The sequence below is a fragment of the Thamnophis sirtalis genome, unplaced genomic scaffold (assembly GCF_051295495.1).
Source record: "Thamnophis sirtalis isolate CommonGarterSnake01/CBP01778 unplaced genomic scaffold, rThaSir2_p1.2 scaffold_14, whole genome shotgun sequence".
Classification (NCBI taxonomy): Eukaryota; Metazoa; Chordata; class Lepidosauria; order Squamata; family Natricidae; genus Thamnophis; species Thamnophis sirtalis.
This window is the reverse complement of record NW_028261394.1, coordinates 26,032,015-26,051,661: the sequence shown is the minus strand read 5'-3', so window position 1 is coordinate 26,051,661 and position 19,647 is coordinate 26,032,015. Positions and strand designations below refer to the sequence as shown.

At 42.3% G+C, this 19,647-nt stretch overlaps 1 protein-coding gene across 2 annotated transcripts in view; it reads left to right on the top strand.

Annotated features, from left to right (window-relative positions):
* Nucleotides 1-2,950: 2,950 nt before the first annotated feature.
* The window catches only part of GLG1 (golgi glycoprotein 1), an 86,840-nt gene continuing 70,143 nt past the window's right edge, over nucleotides 2,951-19,647 (top strand). For both annotated transcript variants that reach the window (XM_087729024.1, XM_087729025.1), the window contains exon 1: nucleotides 2,951-3,340. In XM_087729024.1, coding sequence (XP_087585150.1) covers nucleotides 2,966-3,340 — 375 coding nt within the window. In that variant the 5' untranslated portion in view covers nucleotides 2,951-2,965. The remainder of the gene's footprint in view (nucleotides 3,341-19,647) is intronic.

Genomic DNA, 19,647 nt, shown 5'->3' with positions numbered 1-19,647 from the left:
TGGCTGAGGAATGGAAAAACATGCTTTTGGTAGGCAGGAAGCAGACTCACTCTTAATAGCTCACAGCAGACGTCTGCACTTAACAGAGAAAGAGATAAGCAAATGCCCTCACCCAAGATCCAACAAAGGTAGAATTTGTCCTCAACCAATCAGTACACTTCTTAAACAGGAACAGGAAGATCCAAGGTGGGCCCCAAGAGAGGGTATAAATATATATCTCCCACCCATTTGGGTTTTTTTTTTGCCCAGGATCTTGAACCATGTGGTCCTGTCCACCATGAAACCATTTTTCCAAGCAGTCTCCATGTTTCCAGTGTCTTTCTTCCCACTTCGAACTGAACCCAGATGGACACTTCTTTCAACAAGTCTTAGAAATCTCAGCCTTCTCCACTATTAATTGACCCAGCCAATACAATTGTGGATGTTGGTCAGCTCTTTTATAAAGTCAGGTTGCTGAGAACGTGATGCTGTCCTGTTGTAACCATGTGTTTTATAAAGGAAGCCTTTGAAAAGACCACCTTTCCCAATTTTGATACCTTTAAATTAAGTGGACTTCAGCTCCTAATATTATCCAGCCAAGACAATTGTGGAAGATGGCAAACGCATCTTACAGTTTTGAACTTGGAAAACCTTGCCCAAAGGCTTCTGACAGCCTTCCAAACACTTAGTAAAATGGAGCTCTTTTGGAAGAATTTGGTTTAGTTTTTGGGATAATGCTGTCTTGTGTTAGTCTGATGGCCGTACTAATTCCTGTATTATGAAAATCAAGGAAGTTACTATGTAGTTGCCCTTGCCACCTATGAGCAGATTGCCTATAGGTGTTGTCTTTGTGTGGACAAATTAATTGAAATATGGAATTCATCTGTATAAAACATGCCTATTTAAAAATTCAGTTATATAAAGGTGTTAGAAATGAAGTTGTACTCAAATAATAATTGCAGTAGATAACTATATATGGAGTTGTAACTATTTTCACCTAAAAGATACATTTTTCTTTTGTTTTTTCCATTTAAAAAGCCCACTTTCTATGTATTCTTTCTTTTTTTAACAATGTATCTGTTTTTATCTTTGTGTTTTGTTTCTGTTTCTTTGTCATTATTTTAAAAGCAATAATAGAATAAATTTAAAAAATATGCAGGGGTCAAAGTTTGCAGTGTTGCAGTCTCCATCGTCAAGGGATACAATTAATTTGGGCAACCTCATGAATCAAACTAAAGCACGCACCCACCCACCCTTACCTGCTGGACTTAGAGGTTCAGTCCTCCCCCCACCCCTGGCTTCTCCAGGTAAAGCGTAGGACAAGTTTGCAATTGTTCCCATTTAGCCTGCGCAAGTCTCTTCAACTTTTGTGTACACATATACGCACACCCCTCTCTAAGTTGCTAAGTGTGGGAGTGCCTGGTGATTTTCCTTGTCTCCTCCCTGCCCTCCCCCTCCCCAAAGTGTTTTTTGTGCTTCCAAGTGTTGTATAAGTCTTAAGTGGCTATTGAGAAGGGTGCTGCGGCTTCCCTTCCTGTCTCTGCAACCAGCCCTCGGGAGTCACTTTGTTTAACACGTCCACCCTCAAACAAAGGGACTGGTTCAGCCGACGCCCCCTCCCCTTTTAATAGGCTGCTCAGATCCTTTCACAAATGGGGAGTTTTCTCAAAGGGCTCGCAACTGTAGCCTGCGTTTTCAACTGGGCTTGCACAGGATTGCAATTCACATCCTTTTCGGCAAGAATAACGAAGTAAGAAATCAGGAAGAGGGCTGTGCTTTGCTTGCTCGTGAAAACTGATGCCTTGGAATAAACTCTGCAGGTCGGAAAAGCTAACAGGCTCCTGTCCCCAATCTTCCCCCGCGAGCGACCAGCATTTTCTTTGCAGCTTCTCCCTTTGAGAGCTAATAGCCCTGGAAGATTCCCCCTACCCCTCCTCAAACTCGATTCTGTGAGAGCTTTGTTCCCTGTGCCATTCGCCTGCTAAACTCGCAATTCGGTCTTCTTGCCTTGCACGCATATACATCCGGACTAAACTGGGTTGTTTTTCTGCGTCCTATAATAATATATGTGGGTATACGCATAATTTTGTATTTATTTTGTCATGTTTATGTAGTGAAAATTGGAGGTGGTGACCCTTTGAAAGCTGTATGCAATGAAAGTTCATTTTAATGTATGACGATTAGGTTACATTCAAAGTGACCATAAAGTTTATTCTATTCTTCTACTCTAATTGCTATTCTATCCTATTAGTATTCTACTGTACTGTAGTCTATTCCTTACTCTAATTCTATTCTATTCCTATTCTATTCTAATTGCTATTCTATTAGTATTCTACTCTATCCTTACTGTAATTCTATTCCTTTTCTGTTTTCTATCCTATTCTACAATCTTTTATGTTCTCTTCTGTCCTCCCATTCCATCCCATATTCAATGTTGCCCATCTTTACGAGCCCACCATAGCTGAGTTTGCAGACCAGGACTAAGCTACCTGGATTTGTTGGTGTGTTGGTGTTCCGATTTGGCAGCCTAGAAGTGCAAGCACCCAAGATACAAAGCGATCAACGTGCAATGCGCTTCCTTCTGAAACAGCCTCCGTGTGTTTTGTCCGTCCCCCCCCCAGCCGTTGTGACCTGCAAACAACAGTTCAACAATAAATCATGGTTAAAGGAGGGTTTGATGCCACCCGTAAGCCCAGGGAGTTAGCGAATGCAACCGGTCCTTGCTGTTGTACGGCGGGCGTTTTTCTTCTCTCAAACGGGCGCCGGTTACATTCTCCCCGTTGCGTCGCCCGGTCGGCGGAAGCGACCGAAACCTCTCAGCGGGCCCAGCGGTTGCCAAGGAGACGGGGGAGGCGCAGCAGCCCCACCCTCTCGAAACGGCCGTCTCCGTCCCCGCGGCGCCGCGCGCAAGGACGCGGTGGGCGTGCCTCGGCGTCGTCGGCGTCGCGGTGGGCGGGGCGGCCCGAGCGAAGGAGTCGCATCCAAGATGGCGCTGTGCGGACGTGTCGGGGCCCGGGGCCGCCGCGGGCCGGGCCCTCTGCTCCTCCTCTTCCTCGCGGCCCTCGGCCCGGCGCTGGCTCAGCCGGCCGGGGCCGCCGCCGCCGCATTCCCGCCTCCGGGGCAGCCGCAGGGACAGCCGCAGGGGGGGCAGCAGCCGCAGCCGCAGCAGCAGCAGTCGCCTCAACTCGGGCCGGCCGTGGGCGGCGTTGGCGGCGGCGGGCGGGCGCCCCGCGTCGGCTCCTCCGGAGGCTGGAAGCTGGCCGAAGAGCCGGTGTGCCGTGAAGACGTGATGCGCGTCTGCCCCAAGCACAGCTGGGCCAACAACCTGGCCGTCCTCGAGTGCCTGCAGGACGTGCGCGAGGTCAGCGGGCGGCGCGGGACCCCCGGGCGGGGAGGGGGGAGGATCAGCGAACCCCCCCACCCGGCTGCCAGGCCTTCCTGAGGCGTCGGTGGATGATGGGACCTCGCTAGGCTCACCTAGGCAGGCTTGACGGGACGACCTCGGGCGTTCCTTAACCTGGCCGCGCATTAGGGTCGCTTCCTTGGGCATCCTTGCTGGCCGAGCATTATGGGACACTTGGGGATCCAGAGGGTGGGTAGAACTGGCCCTGCCCCCTCTCCCCCCAAAAGCTAGCTTTTTCGGTCTTGCTGTGGATTTTAGGGTGCAGCCCCATTTCTGTGTAGGGGTGTCCTACCCCCACCCCCGGCTTCCTGTGCTGCCCAGAGAGCCTCGCTTGGGCGGATCTAGCCCCACCAGAGGTAGACCTGGCATCCCACCCGTGAGGTTTTTGCCAGGACTGGGTGAGGTGGTCTTGGGAAAGACGCTTTCCTAAAAGCCAGTGTTGTTTCCTCTTTGGCTGTGTGACTTTGTCCCCCCCAAAATCTAGCCTGAGAGAATCAGGTGGGTGCAGCTGGCACAAGAAACACTTGTGGACTTTCCTCAGAACTTTTGGAAGTTCAAGCAGCAGTAAGGCGGAAGCTTGGTTCCCACCTGACTGGTGGATTTTTTAAAAAAGCGCCCATTGACCCACAGCCAAAGAAGAAGAAAAAGTTGGATTTTATAAAGGTTATTTGGGGTCTCGGCTTTTCCAGTTTTGAGTGGTGCATCATCTGCTCGTTTATCCTTACTGACTAGGTTCATTTTTTAACTTTGGTTAACAGAACAGACAACTGAATTTAGGCATTTAAAACTACTGATTTTATTAGAAATAATTTCTAAAGGAACATGAACAAATATATGTCTGCTACACAGATTAAATTGAAAGGCTTATTATTTGTTTCATGATGCTTTAAGAAATGATTGCGGCTAAGTTTCGGCTCTTTCCAAGTTCTTCTGAATAGAAATTACTTAACATTTTTATTCTTATAGTGTTCCATTCATAAGAATGCAAAGTATGGCAATTTGTGAAATGGGCAAGCGAAGAATGAGCTCTAGATTAAGAGCACAAACCAGCCAATCTTGATAGGTTTTACTGGAAAAAGCTGAAATTTATCTTTGTGCTGTCTTTCTTTGTTGGTTTTTCTCTCTCTCAAATATTTGAATAACTTCAAAACTGTGGGCTGAGGCCAGTAACATGGTGCTTTTAATAATAATACCAATATTGGAAAAAGTTTCAGTGAAAAGATTGTAATTAATCCGTTTGACTGAATGTAAGAGTGGGAAGACATGTTTAACTCATGAGGTGGAGTTTTACTCCCCCCTCTGTCCTTCGTTTTTGAAAGAAGTCAAGACATTCTGTGGGGCAAGATACTATGTTCTGCTTAAAAAGAACACTCACTATTTGATCACATAGAATCCTGAGTTTGGTTAAGCAGGAGAATAATGTCTTTTGTTTCATTGGGTTTACTTTCAGGCTTCACAGTCACAAAATGGGCAGCATTTTATTGTAAGTTCAGGTGAGATGGTGCTGCTAGTAAGTATTGGCAAGAGCCTGATTAGCACCACTTAATTTAGTTTTCTTTTGAATTATAACATGGATAATCCTCCTAGAAAGAAAAATAAGACTTACAAACAGGTTTTTAACTTGGTGTGAACCAGGCCAAATGTTTCTAAATTCTAGATTGTGATATGGAATTGCTTTGTATCTGTTTGTTCTGTTAGAAAAGTGTCCAGTGTGCTGCACTGGCTACTTCGGGTTTCCTTTCATTGCTATTGTAGGAAAGCTGTGTCTACTGTGACCAAAAAACAGGAGGAGTCTGGAAGCCTTTTTTCTAATACATTGTATTAAAAGGCTTATTACAAAAGCTTAGCGCCTTTTAGTCAAATTTGTTAATCAGAAAAGGCGTTACCAGATTCCTCTTTATTTTTTTTTCATTCTAAAACCATGAATATGAAAACCACAGGGGGAGGAGTTCTGAAATTGGAAAATGTCTCACTTTCTGGCTGAACTAAGGGTAAAGGAAGCAAAAGTGACGTGGAAGGAATAGCTAGTTACTGAGGAAATCAATGTGAATATCTGTGTCCTTGCAGACAGCTAGCTCCCTTGGTGTCCACCAGACTGCCTATCTTCCCAGACTTTAATATAGTTGCTGGCTTTTCTAATTTAAAGCAGAGAGACATTTAAAGCCATTTCCCATAAAACACCAGCTTCTCTCATATCTCTATTTTGAAAATGCCTCAAGTGGGCCTCAAAATGTCCTTAGGAAGCAAAACTAAGTTGTGCTTTAGTGTATCGTTTGGAAGGGTGGTGTCTCCCCCAGAGAATGCGCAGTGATAGAGTGGGTTTGATGGACAGCATCTCAGAAGGCTAGAAAGATAAAGGAAGCCAAACTCACCAGTTCACTGCTTGGTAAATGATGGTTTTGTGGTTGGTCATTCACACCATGGCAGTTCTTTAATGAATTGTCAGAAATATGACAGTCATTATTTGAACACTCACAGTTTTGTCTTAGACTTCTAAATGATCCCCTCATCCCTAAAAGTTGCAACCTAAGGCTCAATTAGTGTTTCCATTACCCATGCTCTTGGTGCTTGCAATACTACTAGAGGGGCAGGGAAAACTATTATTCATCTTGTGTAAGAGAAGTGTAACTTACGTTAAGTACAGCACCTTGTCTGATGTCACGTTAAGTACAGCACTTTCTCTGATGTCAGTTCCACCCTGCATTGGGATGAATTGCATCCTGAGTTCTAGTTTGTTCTCCTGTTTCAAACAGTAGATCTTAGTGCTCTTGTACTGAATTGTAATATTTATTTTCAGTGTGAATGACAGTGAACGAGCCAGTGGATTGTGGTTTTTGTTTTTAGATAGTGGGTGTTGTTTTAGATTTTGAGTTTACAATTTATACTTTCAATAGTTTCAAAAGAACAGCATTATGTTCTAGATGTACTATCATGTAACTACAATCTTAACACCTACATAATACAAGGAAGAATGTTGCAGAAGATCATAGCAAATGAGGGCTGATATAAGACAGTAATGGTGGAAGGTATAAGGTCTCCTTCCCTGAACAGAGGGTTGGATAGAAGACCTCCAAGGTACCTAATAATGATTATAAGAGAGACAGGTGCTCTGGCTGCCTAAATCTTTTGTGGCACCAGTGAATTCTTGAGGAATTCTGGTTTTACAGTTAGTTTTCTAGATATGATACTTCGATGTAAACTGTGAACTGTCCAGACATGTCAGCTAAAAATATTTCATAAGTTTTGGAATTTGTTATTTTGCTTTCTTATTGTCAGAAAGAAAGTTTAGAAGGAACGTGAATGGTTAGGAAACTGATTGCACTGAATTTTAGGGAATGTCCTAGTACTTAAAGGATACAACTGTGTAACTCTTTTTGTGACGTGGAATTCTTTATGAAATGCCCCGTTTGCTGTACTGTGTATTCTAGAATATTGTAGTGGCTGGCAAGTTTGTTCTTCTAGAGTTAAAACCAGTAACAAAATTTGCATGTGCTGTTGAAATCCTACATTGGTTGTCTTACAGTTCTCTGTCATTGATTCCTGGAGATCTTTTGAAGATGCCTCCTCCCTTCTCTCTATATAGCATATAAAGCAGGGGTGTCAAACTTGTCAGGTGATGTATCTCAACTCCCCCCCCCCTCGCTAAACCAGGGGTGAGCATGGCCAGTGTGTGATTGCCTGTGGGCTGCGAGCTTGACTCCTGGTAATAGATGTGTCTGCAGGTTATGTAGGGGGAAAAAACCAAGATGGTGCCATCTCAATGCAGTCAAAGTATGCCTAGTTTTTCGTGGCACGACAAAACCGCGCTACGCAAAATAGCGGAGATTAAATCGCGTCACTAAAGTCGCGACGTCATCACCGCGCGTCATCACCGCGGGGACAACAGCGCGGTGACAGAAGGGCGTTCTACATGCTTCGTTCTTTGCCTCCAAAGGTAGCCCTCCTCCTCCAGCTGACAGCGGCAGCAGCAGCCTGCGGGAAGGGTCCAGCACAGCCACGGGGGACAGCAGGAAGCCCGCGGGGGGGGGGGCGAGCAGGGCCGCCGACGGCGGAGGAGGACGCAGCGGCGGCGGCGGCTGAGGCTCTCCCGGGGCCGGCGAAGCGGGCTTGCCCGGCAGAGGCAGGCCGCCCTCTTCTTCCTCAACAACATCTCCTTGGATGGGTGGCCGCCGCCACCGGGCAACCCGCTTCGCCGGCCCCGGGAGAGCCTCAGCCGCCGCCGCCCGCCCGCCCTGCCTCTTCCTCCGGGGGAGGCGCCGGCGGTGGAGGCCGCCCGTCCAAGGAGATGTTGTTGAGGAAGAAGAGGGCAGCCTGCCCCCGCCGGGCAAGCCCGCTTCGCCGGCCCAGGAGAGCCTCAGCCGCCGCCGCTGCCGCGTCCTCCTCCGCTTCCTGCTGCCCCCCGCGGCTGAGCTGGACCCTTCCCACGGGCTGCTGCTGCTGGGCAGCCCGCTTTGCCCCGTGCCCGCTGCCGCTGTCAGCTGGAGGAGGAGGGCTACCTTTGGAGGCAAAGAACGAAGCATGTAGAACGCCCTTCTGTCACCGCGCTGTTGTTGCAGCGGTAGGGTCGTTTTTTTCTTAGCGCTTCGGACGCCGCGGATTTGCCTCCGCACTTATGTCGGCGCGGATAAGGGCATCGCGGTTTTGTGGTGGAACCTAGTTTTTGTGTGCATTGTGCACAAACATGTAAGTGGCTGAGCTTCAATTGCACCATCCATGGCCACATTGACTTTTTTAAAAACCATATTCTATGGATATTTGTGCCGAATGTATTATCAGAAATAAAGTTTTAAGATCAAAGTGGCGGCATCAAGTGAATTTTGATGATTTTGAGGAAGCAGAATGAGTGGACCTTCTTAATACCTGGAGAAAGACCAGACCATCCAGTTGGATGGCGAAGTCCAACATTCTGAAAGAAGCCGGGAGATGCTACTTCTCTCTTGTTTCCAAGACCTTGGAGTAGACATTACCTTTAACAAGTTGAAATGGCTTCAGTCCTTCGAAGTGTTTATTAGGATTTAATATGAAATGGACTTCATGTAGGAAATCTTACATGTAACAACAGTTTTATGAGCTGAAGAGAGAGACTTCTACACATCTGTCATTCTACAGCTGAAGCCCCAGAGAATGGAAGAGCATTAGTTCTGAGGTTGGTCTTTCCAGCATTTTGTGACATTTAATCCAGCTGTCTGTACATTGCAACAGCCAGATATATTGGACAACAATTCCTAAAGTCTGTTGCTGTTAAATGGGGATAAGTAGCAATCTTTGCATGAGACAGGGATACAGAATAACAGAGTGGGAAGGGGCTGCGGTGGTCTTCTAGTCCAACCCCCTGTTTCGTGTTAGTCCCACATCATTTGGTTCTTACAAGGTGCTCAAGAAATGATTATGAAAAATCTGAAAACGTTTAAATGCTCTTATCTCATTATGTTATATAAATGTCAGATATTAAAGCAAAATAGTTTTGTTTCATCTCTATACATGAGACTGGATACAGATTGAGCCCTGCCTAAAGCATACCCTTATGAAATAATTGGCTTTAGAATAATAAATGAATTATAGCTCATTTATTTAGCAATAATACTTTATTAAACTTGTATGCTACATGAACTGAACAATTATATGACGCACAACAACCAGACATTAAAAATTACCAATAAAATCAATAAAAGATAAAAGATGGCAAGCATGAGGAAGCAAGTGGTCTCTCTCCTTCTCCAAAGGACTGGTTGGAGGTTTTCACAGCTCCTTTGATCAACAGTAGAATCAGAGCCATCTGGATTGGGGAACAGACGGGGGTCTTTATTCCAGGGGGCAGGCACTGCTACAGAGAAGGTTCACTTCTGGGGTCCTGATAGATGACATAGTTTAATTGAAGGAACCTGAAGCACACTCATTCTGCAGGATTGAATCAGTGTGGTATATACCAGTGGTCTCCAACTTTGGCAACTTTAAGACTTGTGGACTTCAAGTCCCAGTTCCTCAGCCAGCAATGCTGGCTGAGGAACTCTGGAAGTTGAAGTCCACAGGTCTTAAAGTTGCCAAGGTTGGAGGCCACTGGTATATACTATTGAAGATGTTAGTTCTTTCAGGAACCAGGCCCTGTGCCTTGTAGTGCTTTGTAGGTTACAAGCAATACCTTGAATTGCACCTCACCCAGTGCAGCTTGTGAAGCTGCCACCTTCTGGATCAGTTGAAGCTTCTGGGTGGTCTTTAGGGACAGCAAGTTTATTCCAAGTTTACAAATCAGTCAAACCCAGAGAATGACTACTTCCTTCCTTATGGATTTATGATTTTCAAAATCTATGCAATACCTTTGTTTTAAAAATTTCCCCTTGTTTTTCCCAATATGACTCAAGTTATATGTTAACATCCTTTTGAGAGTATATTATTTTGTATTGCCTTGTATCTTCTTAAAAAGTTTATTATATAATAGTTTTAATCTTTTTATTATTCAGTAACATTGAATTCAGAAATTACCTGGGAGTAATTTTATTAAATGAAAATTCTCACTAAATATTTATATAGTTATGCTTACCTGTTTCTTTTCTTGTCATCTTCCATGTCCATTCCCATATTTTTAATTGTTATAAGTTAAGATATTAAAACATTTTCCATGGTTTTGAAAACTTCCAGAGGTGTTATATCACCATGCAGGAACCAACGATCCATTTAGATGGTCTTAGGTTGGTGAGATAGTTTGGATAAAAACAAAAAACATGAGTTAGATTTCTTACTTGACTGGATACACTATTTACTTTTATACAGACAGGATTCAGTATCATACACCGTAACACACGTTATGTCCAGATTCTGCTGCTTCTAATCTCAGGCCATAGTTCCTCGTCTTCTGTTTTTTTCTCCTCCAAGTTAGGAGATGCATTGGCAATCTCAAATTCTGATGGATAAGGAAGGCCCTGCCTAAACAGTTCAATTTTTATGGCTTCTGGTCTTGTCCCTCATACTGTGATCAGTTTTGTTTGTAGTATTTGGGAAACAGCTGTAGATTAAATTAAGCTTTAGTCTTGCAGGCAAAACAGGCAAAGGTTGGAGTCACCATTTGAATAATAACAGAGTTTGCAGAGCTTTCTTTAATCTGCAGCTCAGGTTATGAATGAGGAAAAGCAGCAAGACTTAGAGACAGCCTCTTTCCCTGCATCCAACCATAGAAGAGGCCACCTGGTTCCTAGCACACAATTAGGAATACCTAGACTGCGTCTTCTGTGCCAAGAGGAGAGGTGGGGAGGAATCCCCCAGTTCTTAATTCCTTTTCAGTTCAATAAATCTCAAATAGGCTTGAATCAAGAATGCAAACACTGAATTAGATCATTGTGTCCCCTGTTAAGTACTGATTGTAAAAATACTCATTTTTAAAAACCCTTTTCTGTAAATAATATGCTTTTTTATTAAAATATGTAAAGGTCTATTAGCCCTTCAGAGGCTTGTGCTGCTGTCATGTACCGTAGTTCTTGATTGTGGCTTGTGTGATTCTAGCATGCTTTGAAGTTTAAGTTGTATTTGCCAGGATAAATAGCTAACTGAAAGACTAAAATGGCAAATAACAAGGAAATGCAGGGAAACTAAAATAACAGTGAAGCATACAGAGCCCTAGCTTAAGAAATACAAGCTGAGAGCTCAGAATAGAAAGGTTTCAGACTCTTTCTTTAATAAATAAAAATACCACATTTTCAGTTATTACACCAGATAAGGTTAATCGATCCAGTTTTTGTGAAGACAAAAATGAGAACTGTATATTGACATAGTGGAGTATAAGTAGTTGTTGACTTATGACTGATCATTTAGTGACAATTTGATGTTACGACAGACTTTCTGGGAATATCTATGACCTGGTTACAAAATTCCGACAGCCTCCTTCTCCCCCCCCCCCCCCCCCGCTGAGCTCTCATATACATGTGAGTATATGTTGGGGGCTCATCAACCAGCCTGCATATATGACCATTTGCAGCATCCTGCTGTCACATGACTGGGTTTTACAAGGTTTTTTTTTTTTTTTTTGCTGAAAACTGGTGTTTATTTCCTATTTTTGATCAAAATGGCCCACAGCAAATAATGGGTTTGCCTTACAGTTGTGACATTCACTTTAAAACCAATGCAAAAAAGTTCGTAAAATCAAGTTGGTCACATGGGTGACTCATTTTTATGATTGTTACAACTTCTGATCATAATGGGCAGACTCTGATTGTTGTAAGTTGTGGACTATCTGTATTTGTTGGTTTTTCTATCCCCGCCTTTTTTTTAAGTGCTCTAGGCAAGTTTAGTATGGCTTTCTCTTTTATCTACACAACAGCAGCTTTGATCCCTTATCATCCCTTATCCTTATATCACATGGTGCAGCAGGGAACTAGAACTCACAGTCTCCTAGTCTGTAGTCCAATATTTGAACCACACCGCCATGCTGGTTCTTTGTTCTGAAGGGAGTGACATTGGTATTGGTATTGGTATTTATTCGATTTGTAAGCCGCCCTATTCCCCGAAGGGACTCAGGGACATGAAGATAGATTTCAACTTGGGTCTCTCTAATCCTAATCCAACAGTTAATACAGATACAATAAAAACATAATAGCCAATATGTTTCACTAGAAATCTTTCTCAGTGGTATATTTACTCTAAATGTTATGATTTAGGATATTTGTAGAAGCCTTTCCTACTGATTTGCTGCAGCCATTTAGATGTTATGTTCATCTATAATAAACTTATTGGGTCTTATTTCCTAGGAGATAGGTATAGGAATTGTTTGTGTTAACAGATAGGAACTAAATAGATGAACATTAAAAGGGGATGTATATGAAACGTCTAGACAAAAATATTTAATGCTAGTTCACATTTAGATCTGACTTTGCACTAGTAGGTAAATCCAGATGTCAATCCCAGCCAGTGTAGCTGATGGCAAAGGATGTTTTTTTCTTGAAAACATCTGGAGGACACCCCAGTGTCTAGCTCTGGCTGAGAAGAAAGCGCTCTGTATCACTGATAAATTTTTAGGAGATGGGCTGTTGATGAGAATTGAGTCTGTAAGTCTTCATTTGATCTTAGATCAATAAACATGCTGAGCCTGAAGGCTGTTTGTGTAATTTATAGCCATGCAGGTGTGAATACAATGGGGGACTGTTAAGGACGCTCCTTTTCCTCTGAGGGAACCAGCATAATGAAATATAAGTCCTTAAGAGATTCCACTGTCCTCCTCCATTGGGAAGATCAGAAGCATCGATATAGAATTAAAAAGAGCTTTCTTTCTCTCTGCTGCATTTGGTGTTCTGCTTTGTGCCGCAGAGACAGGCAAGATTTCTGGATGAGCTCTTTTCATAGAAGCGTCCTTATTTCAAAGCACTGACCTAATGAAGGAGTTAAATATTGATCAAAGATGCATAAACATTAACCCAATGAAAATAATGAAGAGGATAACCTGATGCGAAACAATGATAGGAACTTAGAAAAGTATTTATTGCATTTGTGCTATCTCTTTATCTCTTTCCTGCTTTGCAGTTTGTCTTTCAGCAACCCTCATTCAACCCCTACATTTGAAGATTGACCATTAGCTGTGATCTTCCTACGCATGGAGGGAACAATAGTAGTAGTAGTAGTAGTAGTAGTAGTAGTAGTAGTAGTAGTAGTAATAGTAGTAGTAGACGACGACTTCTCAGTTGCTGTATCAGACAGGAGCGTCTCATTCTGGGAATCGTCACTGCGGGGAAAAAGTTCTAGGAGAGTTAAGCAAAACTGGGACCAGTAGCAGAGTTACCAGAGTTGGCACACAACAGTTTTGTGTGTCTACAAAAGCTCTGTCTATGTGCCTTAAACAGATCTTTACATACTGTACTTCTACTTTCAGCTGAGTGGAGAGTTTGGAAAATCCTTCCATGAGTCCCCATTGTTCTTTCGGAGCTGACATTTTGTTTATTTGTTGCACAGAGCACTGGTTCAAAATGGTTTGTGGGTTTATTTGCTTTTTTTTTTTAAAAAAAAATACTTCGGCTTTCTTGCGTACTTTGTGATCAGATAGACATTATCATTTTACTGTCTGCCTGGAAATTGCAGTGAGCAGATGGCACCTGGAGTTCTTCAGCAATATCACCAGAATAGTTTCAGTCATTAAGCAGTTAGTACAGCTGTTTAGCTCATTAGTTAAGGCTCATTAATGAGTACCTCCCAATAAAAATGTAGTAAACAGGTAGTTACCTATTTCCAACAGAGCCTGAACAGGATGTAGGCAATCCTGTTGGAGTTGTCAGATCTCAAACCAAGATGGCTGAGGCTTCCCAGGTCTGCCTCTTACAGAGATTCCCATCAGGCCAAAGGTGGCCTCAAACAGCATGTTCCCCTCCCGCCCCTCTCTTTTGAGAAACTTAGTTAAGCAGATCATCCCTACCTCTGCATTTTTGTAACCAGAATGTAATAAATAGCTGCGGTGATGAGTCATGCTTCTGTTTAAACTGCCGAGCCTTGCGCGCCCGAGCGGTTTTATTCCAAGCTAGCTTCAGCGCTTCCATTACATTCAGTTTTTGAATACCTATCTTAGAAAAGCCATTCAAGGAATCTGCCTTGCAATGCAGTGTGTGTGTGCGTGTATGCTTTTGCTTCCTAGACCTGGGAATGGGGGCAAGCAGTTAAGATCAGAGGGTCTGACAATTTGAGGATAATAGACAAAGTAAAGGCTGAGATTATAGTTAACTACTATAAAGATACTGGCATCATACATACACATACCCGTATATGTTCTGTGCTCTGTAACTGTCACGCTGTTCCCTTTTGCGGTAGGCAATATTATGCGGAAAGACTGTCTGAAATAATAAACACACTAACCTTAAGAAAAAGATGGGCTGCTAAATCTAGTTTACCTCAATGTTATTAACTGTATATACCTCTTTCTATTCTCGCAAACCGTCCTTGCTTTCACCGTGCCCATACAGCACTTTAAAAAAAAAAGTCACACCTGTCATTATTCATATGTATATATAGTAGATGCTCCCCAGAAAGCAACCAGACTCGGTTGGAGCTCCCCCCCTGCATTATTAAATGTGTGTAAGTCTTTGGAAGTCTTGGACTTCATTCTTGTTAATAGAGTTTTAACTAGACAGTAGTCCCTGCAACACTGCCTGTTTTGTCCAAAAAAAATTAAGTCACTACAATTTGCATGGGATTTTGGCCCAGCAGCATAAAATATTTCTGATTTAAGTAAAACTTTCAAATTAAAATGAGGAATGCAGAGAACGGGAGCTTGTGATCTAGTGGTTGAGAAAAGGCTTTTTGCTGGATGCACAATTGCTTAATTTCCTTTCTGCTTCTCTTTGAATAACAGCTATATCTGTATCAAAAAGCACAGAATCGTCAATAATGTCTCTCTTGGGCTGCTGCATAGTGTTCAGCTATGAAATAGGCTTAATTTTTCCTTCAAAGAGCAATTTCAGAGCTAGCAAATTCTTTGTACTTCTGTCTACTGAATATTTCCACCTGTGTTTATCAGCCGGTTTCTCATATTCCTCCTAAACAATATCTTAAAATTTTGAGAAGCTGGTTACAGCTTTTACCTAAGTTCTGCATAATTGAGGGAGGTTTTTTTTTTTTTTTTTGCTAACGTAACAAACTTTCTAAAGATCTTGGAGTTACTGTTGGCTAAGTATTCTTCTGAAAGAAATGAGGTGTGTAGAAAAGTTTTGCAATATGGTTCAAGTCTCTGCCTGTAGTTATATCCATTTCCTGGTATTTGGTATTTTACTTTAGGTTTGCTGGAAGTAGAGGGAGCTTCTTGCAAAAAAATGGAGAACTACTATTTTGGGGAATTTGTAAGGTGCAAAACAAGTTGCTAAATACAAGCAATCCTCCAAATTATGACCAAAATTGAGCCTGGAATTATGGTTGTAAGTTATTGTGCTCATTAAACAAAATGTCCACATGACTAGCCCAGATTTCTTTGTGGTGGCTGTTAACTAAATACTAGGTCAGTAATCTGAGTGCGTGTGTCTGGAGGTTGGGATGGCCCAGTGCAGGCCCAGACCACCTCTCTCAATTGGGCTATGTTGGGTCTCTCCACCCACTGAGCCCCCCCCCTCCCGTTGCATAGCTTCCCACCCTGTAGGGTCTCACCAGCCTTGGGCTTGCTTCTGGGTTGCTTCAGGCCGTGGGTCTCCTCCCTGCCCCACTTACCAAAACTCACCTTTCCAAAAGAGGACCCAGCTGGTGCGACATGAGATCTTGTGCCATTCTGGAAGTGGGCATCATTTGTGCATTTGCTCAGAAGTACATCATCATTAACATTCCAAATTGTGTGATTTGAAAAATTGTGCTCTTCTGAGATCACAAGAATTGTGGACGGATCCAGAATTTCCTCCATTTCTTGGGATAGTGTGAGGGACTTCTCTGGAGGAAAGCTGTGCATTGCCTTGGCTGGGCATGCTTTTGAAGAGGCAGTCTTCAGGAGAGGGAAGGGGAGCAAGGCATGCCAAGGGAGGGAGGAGGCCCAAGGCTCTGGGACCCAGATGGAGTTGTAGCATCACTGTACAAGTAGTCCTTGACTTACGACCACAATTGAGCCCCAGAATTTATGTTGCTAAGTGAGAAATTTGTTAAGTGAGTTCCCCCCCCCCCATATTGCAACTTTTCTTGCCACGTTTGTCAAGTGAATCACTGCAGTGGTTCAAAGAGTAACGTGGTTGTGAAGCGAATCTGTCTTCCCCATTGACTTTGCTTGTCAGAAGATCGCTAAAGGAGATCACATGACCCCAGGAACACTGCGACCATCATAAATATGAACCAGTTGCCAAGCATCCAAATGTAAAACATGTGACCGTGTGGATGTTGCAGCGGTCATAAGTGTGAAAAATGGTCATAAATCACTTTTTCCAATGCCTTTGTAACTTTGAAGAGTCACTAAGTGAACTGTTGTAAGTCGAGGACTACCTGTAGTCATAAGAGCGGAAGGATAGATAGCCAAGTGCCTGAATTTTCATTGTGTATGGCACTGCAGTGGCCATAGCATTGAGTACAGGCTATATGTCCTTTCTTTCAGCACCATAATAATTATGAATGGTCGTAAGTCAAGGACTACCTGTACAAGAACGTTGAGCACTGCTTCTCCAAAGCCTTTGTTCCAGCCATCCTGAAAATCGTGTTGGACTGAAGTCACCAAGCTTTAACAATAATCTTGTGTTTGTTGATGACCACTACACAAAAATGAAGCTTTGTTTTGCTTGCTGCAGTTCATTGGCTGATATTTTGTGGAGTTCCATCTTCTACGGAAAGGGGAACTTCTCTGTGTGAAATATTCTTAGTTAGCTCAGAAACAACGAACTATCTCTTGCCTGCTGTGTTTTTCTGCTTCATCAGTTGTGGACTTCAGTTTGGCTTCAGATTCCGGGTTTTAAGTGTTGCTGGGTGAGGAGGAATAATAGCAGAGGCACAGGAGTCTATGACAATTCACGAACAACTCGCCACGGCCAACTTGCTGTAGCAAACTCGCTGCAGGACAATTCACTGTGGGTCAAGAGTGACACTAATTATCAAAGAAATGGGGGAATAGAATCATTAAAAAAAGGATGTCGAAGGAGGGAATTAAATGTGATTGACAAAAATTAAAAATTAATTTTAAATTAATTTTGAATAATTAAATTGAATTGTTAAATTGTCCCACAGCAAGTTGGCTGTGGCAAGTTGTCCCATTCTGGAAACCTAGATCTTCCCTGGTGGGGGTCTTTTGCGCTTCTGCACTTGCTGTTTGACCCAGTTTGATTTTCATCTCATCCTCCGATTAAATTCTGGCCAAAACCTTTATGTTTGAACCAGAACAAAATATATTGTTTCTTTCTCCTAGAACCACCCACAAATGTTTTTGAACACACAGTGTGCTGTGTGGGTATTTGCCTATCTTGGTGTTGGATCTTAAAGAGCTTATTATTGAGAGGACCTTGCAAGTAGGGTTTTGGTCAAGGATCAAAACAATGTACTGGTGGTCATCAGCTTACAACAGTTCACTTAGTGACCGCTCGCAGTTACAATATCACTGGAAAAAAATGACTCGTGACTATTTTTCACACATATGACCATTGCAGCATCCCCATGGCCATGTGATTTACATTCGGATGCTTGACAACTGGTTCATATTTATGACAGCTGCGGTATCCTGGGGTCATGTTATTTACCTTCTGTGGCTTCTGACAAGCAAATGGGAAAGCCAAATTCACTTAACAACGGTGTTGCTAACTTATCAATTGCAGTGACTCCCTTAACAAAAGTGGCAAGAAAAATTATAAAATGGGGCAAAACTCACTTAACAAATATCTCACTTAAGAACAGAAACGTTTGGCTCAACTGTGGTTGTAAGTAGATGACTTCCTGTATTTGTTTCATTTATATTAATTAAGCATTGGAAGAATAAAAGAGAGTGAATCTGTTTTCACTCTTTTCTTTTCTCCATCGGAGCTACAACTTATCATTGATTGATACATCTTTGGTTAACCCATATTGTGATGATGAAATTTCCCATTAAAACCATGAATATTCAGTAGGAAGGAAGTGGGAGAGCAGTGACAGCTGGACGCCAGTCTGGATTCTCTCCACGTTTCTAAGCTGCTCCAGGACTATTTTTGCATCTGAACCAAATCAGTGATCTGCATAACATTGTCCTGGTGAATCAGAAGCTAAGCCTGTGTATTTGAGGACAGATGAATGTGTGCTAAGAGCCACTGGGGTGGAGTGACCATTCATCTGCTAGACAAAGAGAGAAAACTCTTGTTTGCCACATTGACTGTGAGCACAAGATGACACTGAGAGGCCAAGGCCATTTTGGATTGCTGAGGTCCCGAGGAGAGAGACGGGGGGGCTTGGTTTGTCAACACACAAGAAGGAATATTTTTTTTTATTAATGAAAATTTTATTTTAAAACAAACACAAACACACAACACATATAACATAAAAGCCTCTTCAACTACATACAGTGTGTCAATTGGTTACAAGGTCTTTCTGCGTCCTTTCCATAGTCATCACTTGAATTTTATCAAAATTCACATATTGTCAATCAAATATCTTTGTATACATTGTTATTATGCTTCCTTTGTTTGATTATCACTATTGTTTCTCCATTTTAAACAAGGTATTCTAAATATATAACCATTTATATTATAATTATTCATTATATCATCTTCAATATATCCAATAATAAAGAGTTATTTTTTTTATCCTATTCTAAGTCATTCTATTATTTTAGCATTGATAACATTCTCTAATAATTTTCAATTCCATGGTTTTCCCCATTATTAGTATCATCAATCTAATATACATGTATACAAATTGTTATAATTATTAAACATCCATTAAACCTAGCTCTTATTACATCCTTTCAACATAAGGCATATTAAATTTGAAGTAAATTTATATTATGGCATTTCATTACATCCTGAAATCATCCAATGATATTACATCTTTATATTCTATTCTATATAGAATTGTTTATATTTTATAAAAATGAAGATTTTAAATATAGTTAAAAGTTGGGGCTCAAGATGAACTCTCAATATGTAGTTTTGTTTTTCTCTGTTATGCGCATGCTTCATTCAAATCCATTGAATGCTGGCCCTTGGCATTACTTTTGGATCATTACACTTGTCAGCGAATGCTTAAAGTTTGATTGAAAATGAAATGGACAATATTTAGTACATATCAGCAACAGTGTTGTTTGTAGAGGGACTGAAGGCTGAAGAGAACTACACATGTACTTATTCAATCAAAAAGAGAATGCTGAAAATAGGTAGAGAAATCTGTTTTGTCCTGTAGATCTGTGGTCCCCAATCTTTGGGCCCCAGGGAACCGATTCCATGGAGAGAGGCTTTTCCACAGACCAGAGGAGGCGTGGTTTCATGTGCTGCCAGCATCCCACGGATTGGGCTTTGCTTGTTTGCACGGACCGGTTTCTGGCATGCTACGGCCCAATGTAGGTCCATTGACTGGGGGTTGGAGATCTCTGCTGCAGATTATTGATCTGGCCAACTCATTGGACTTATTATACTTGCATGCTCCTGGGAACCTCTGATATCATTCTATTATTTACCTTCCCTGTTATTTTGGCAGGAAGTTTTATTCTTTATATTGTTTTTTTGTATTTGTTTTTGTACTATTGGATTTTGCTTTGGATTTTAAGAGATAAGGCAGGTTATAATGATTTTGAATTAGTTTTATATCCTGCTGATTAAGTCTATGGGACTTGTAAAAAATCTCAGAACCAGATGGTCTTCAGTACTGGCTAAAGATAGGAAATT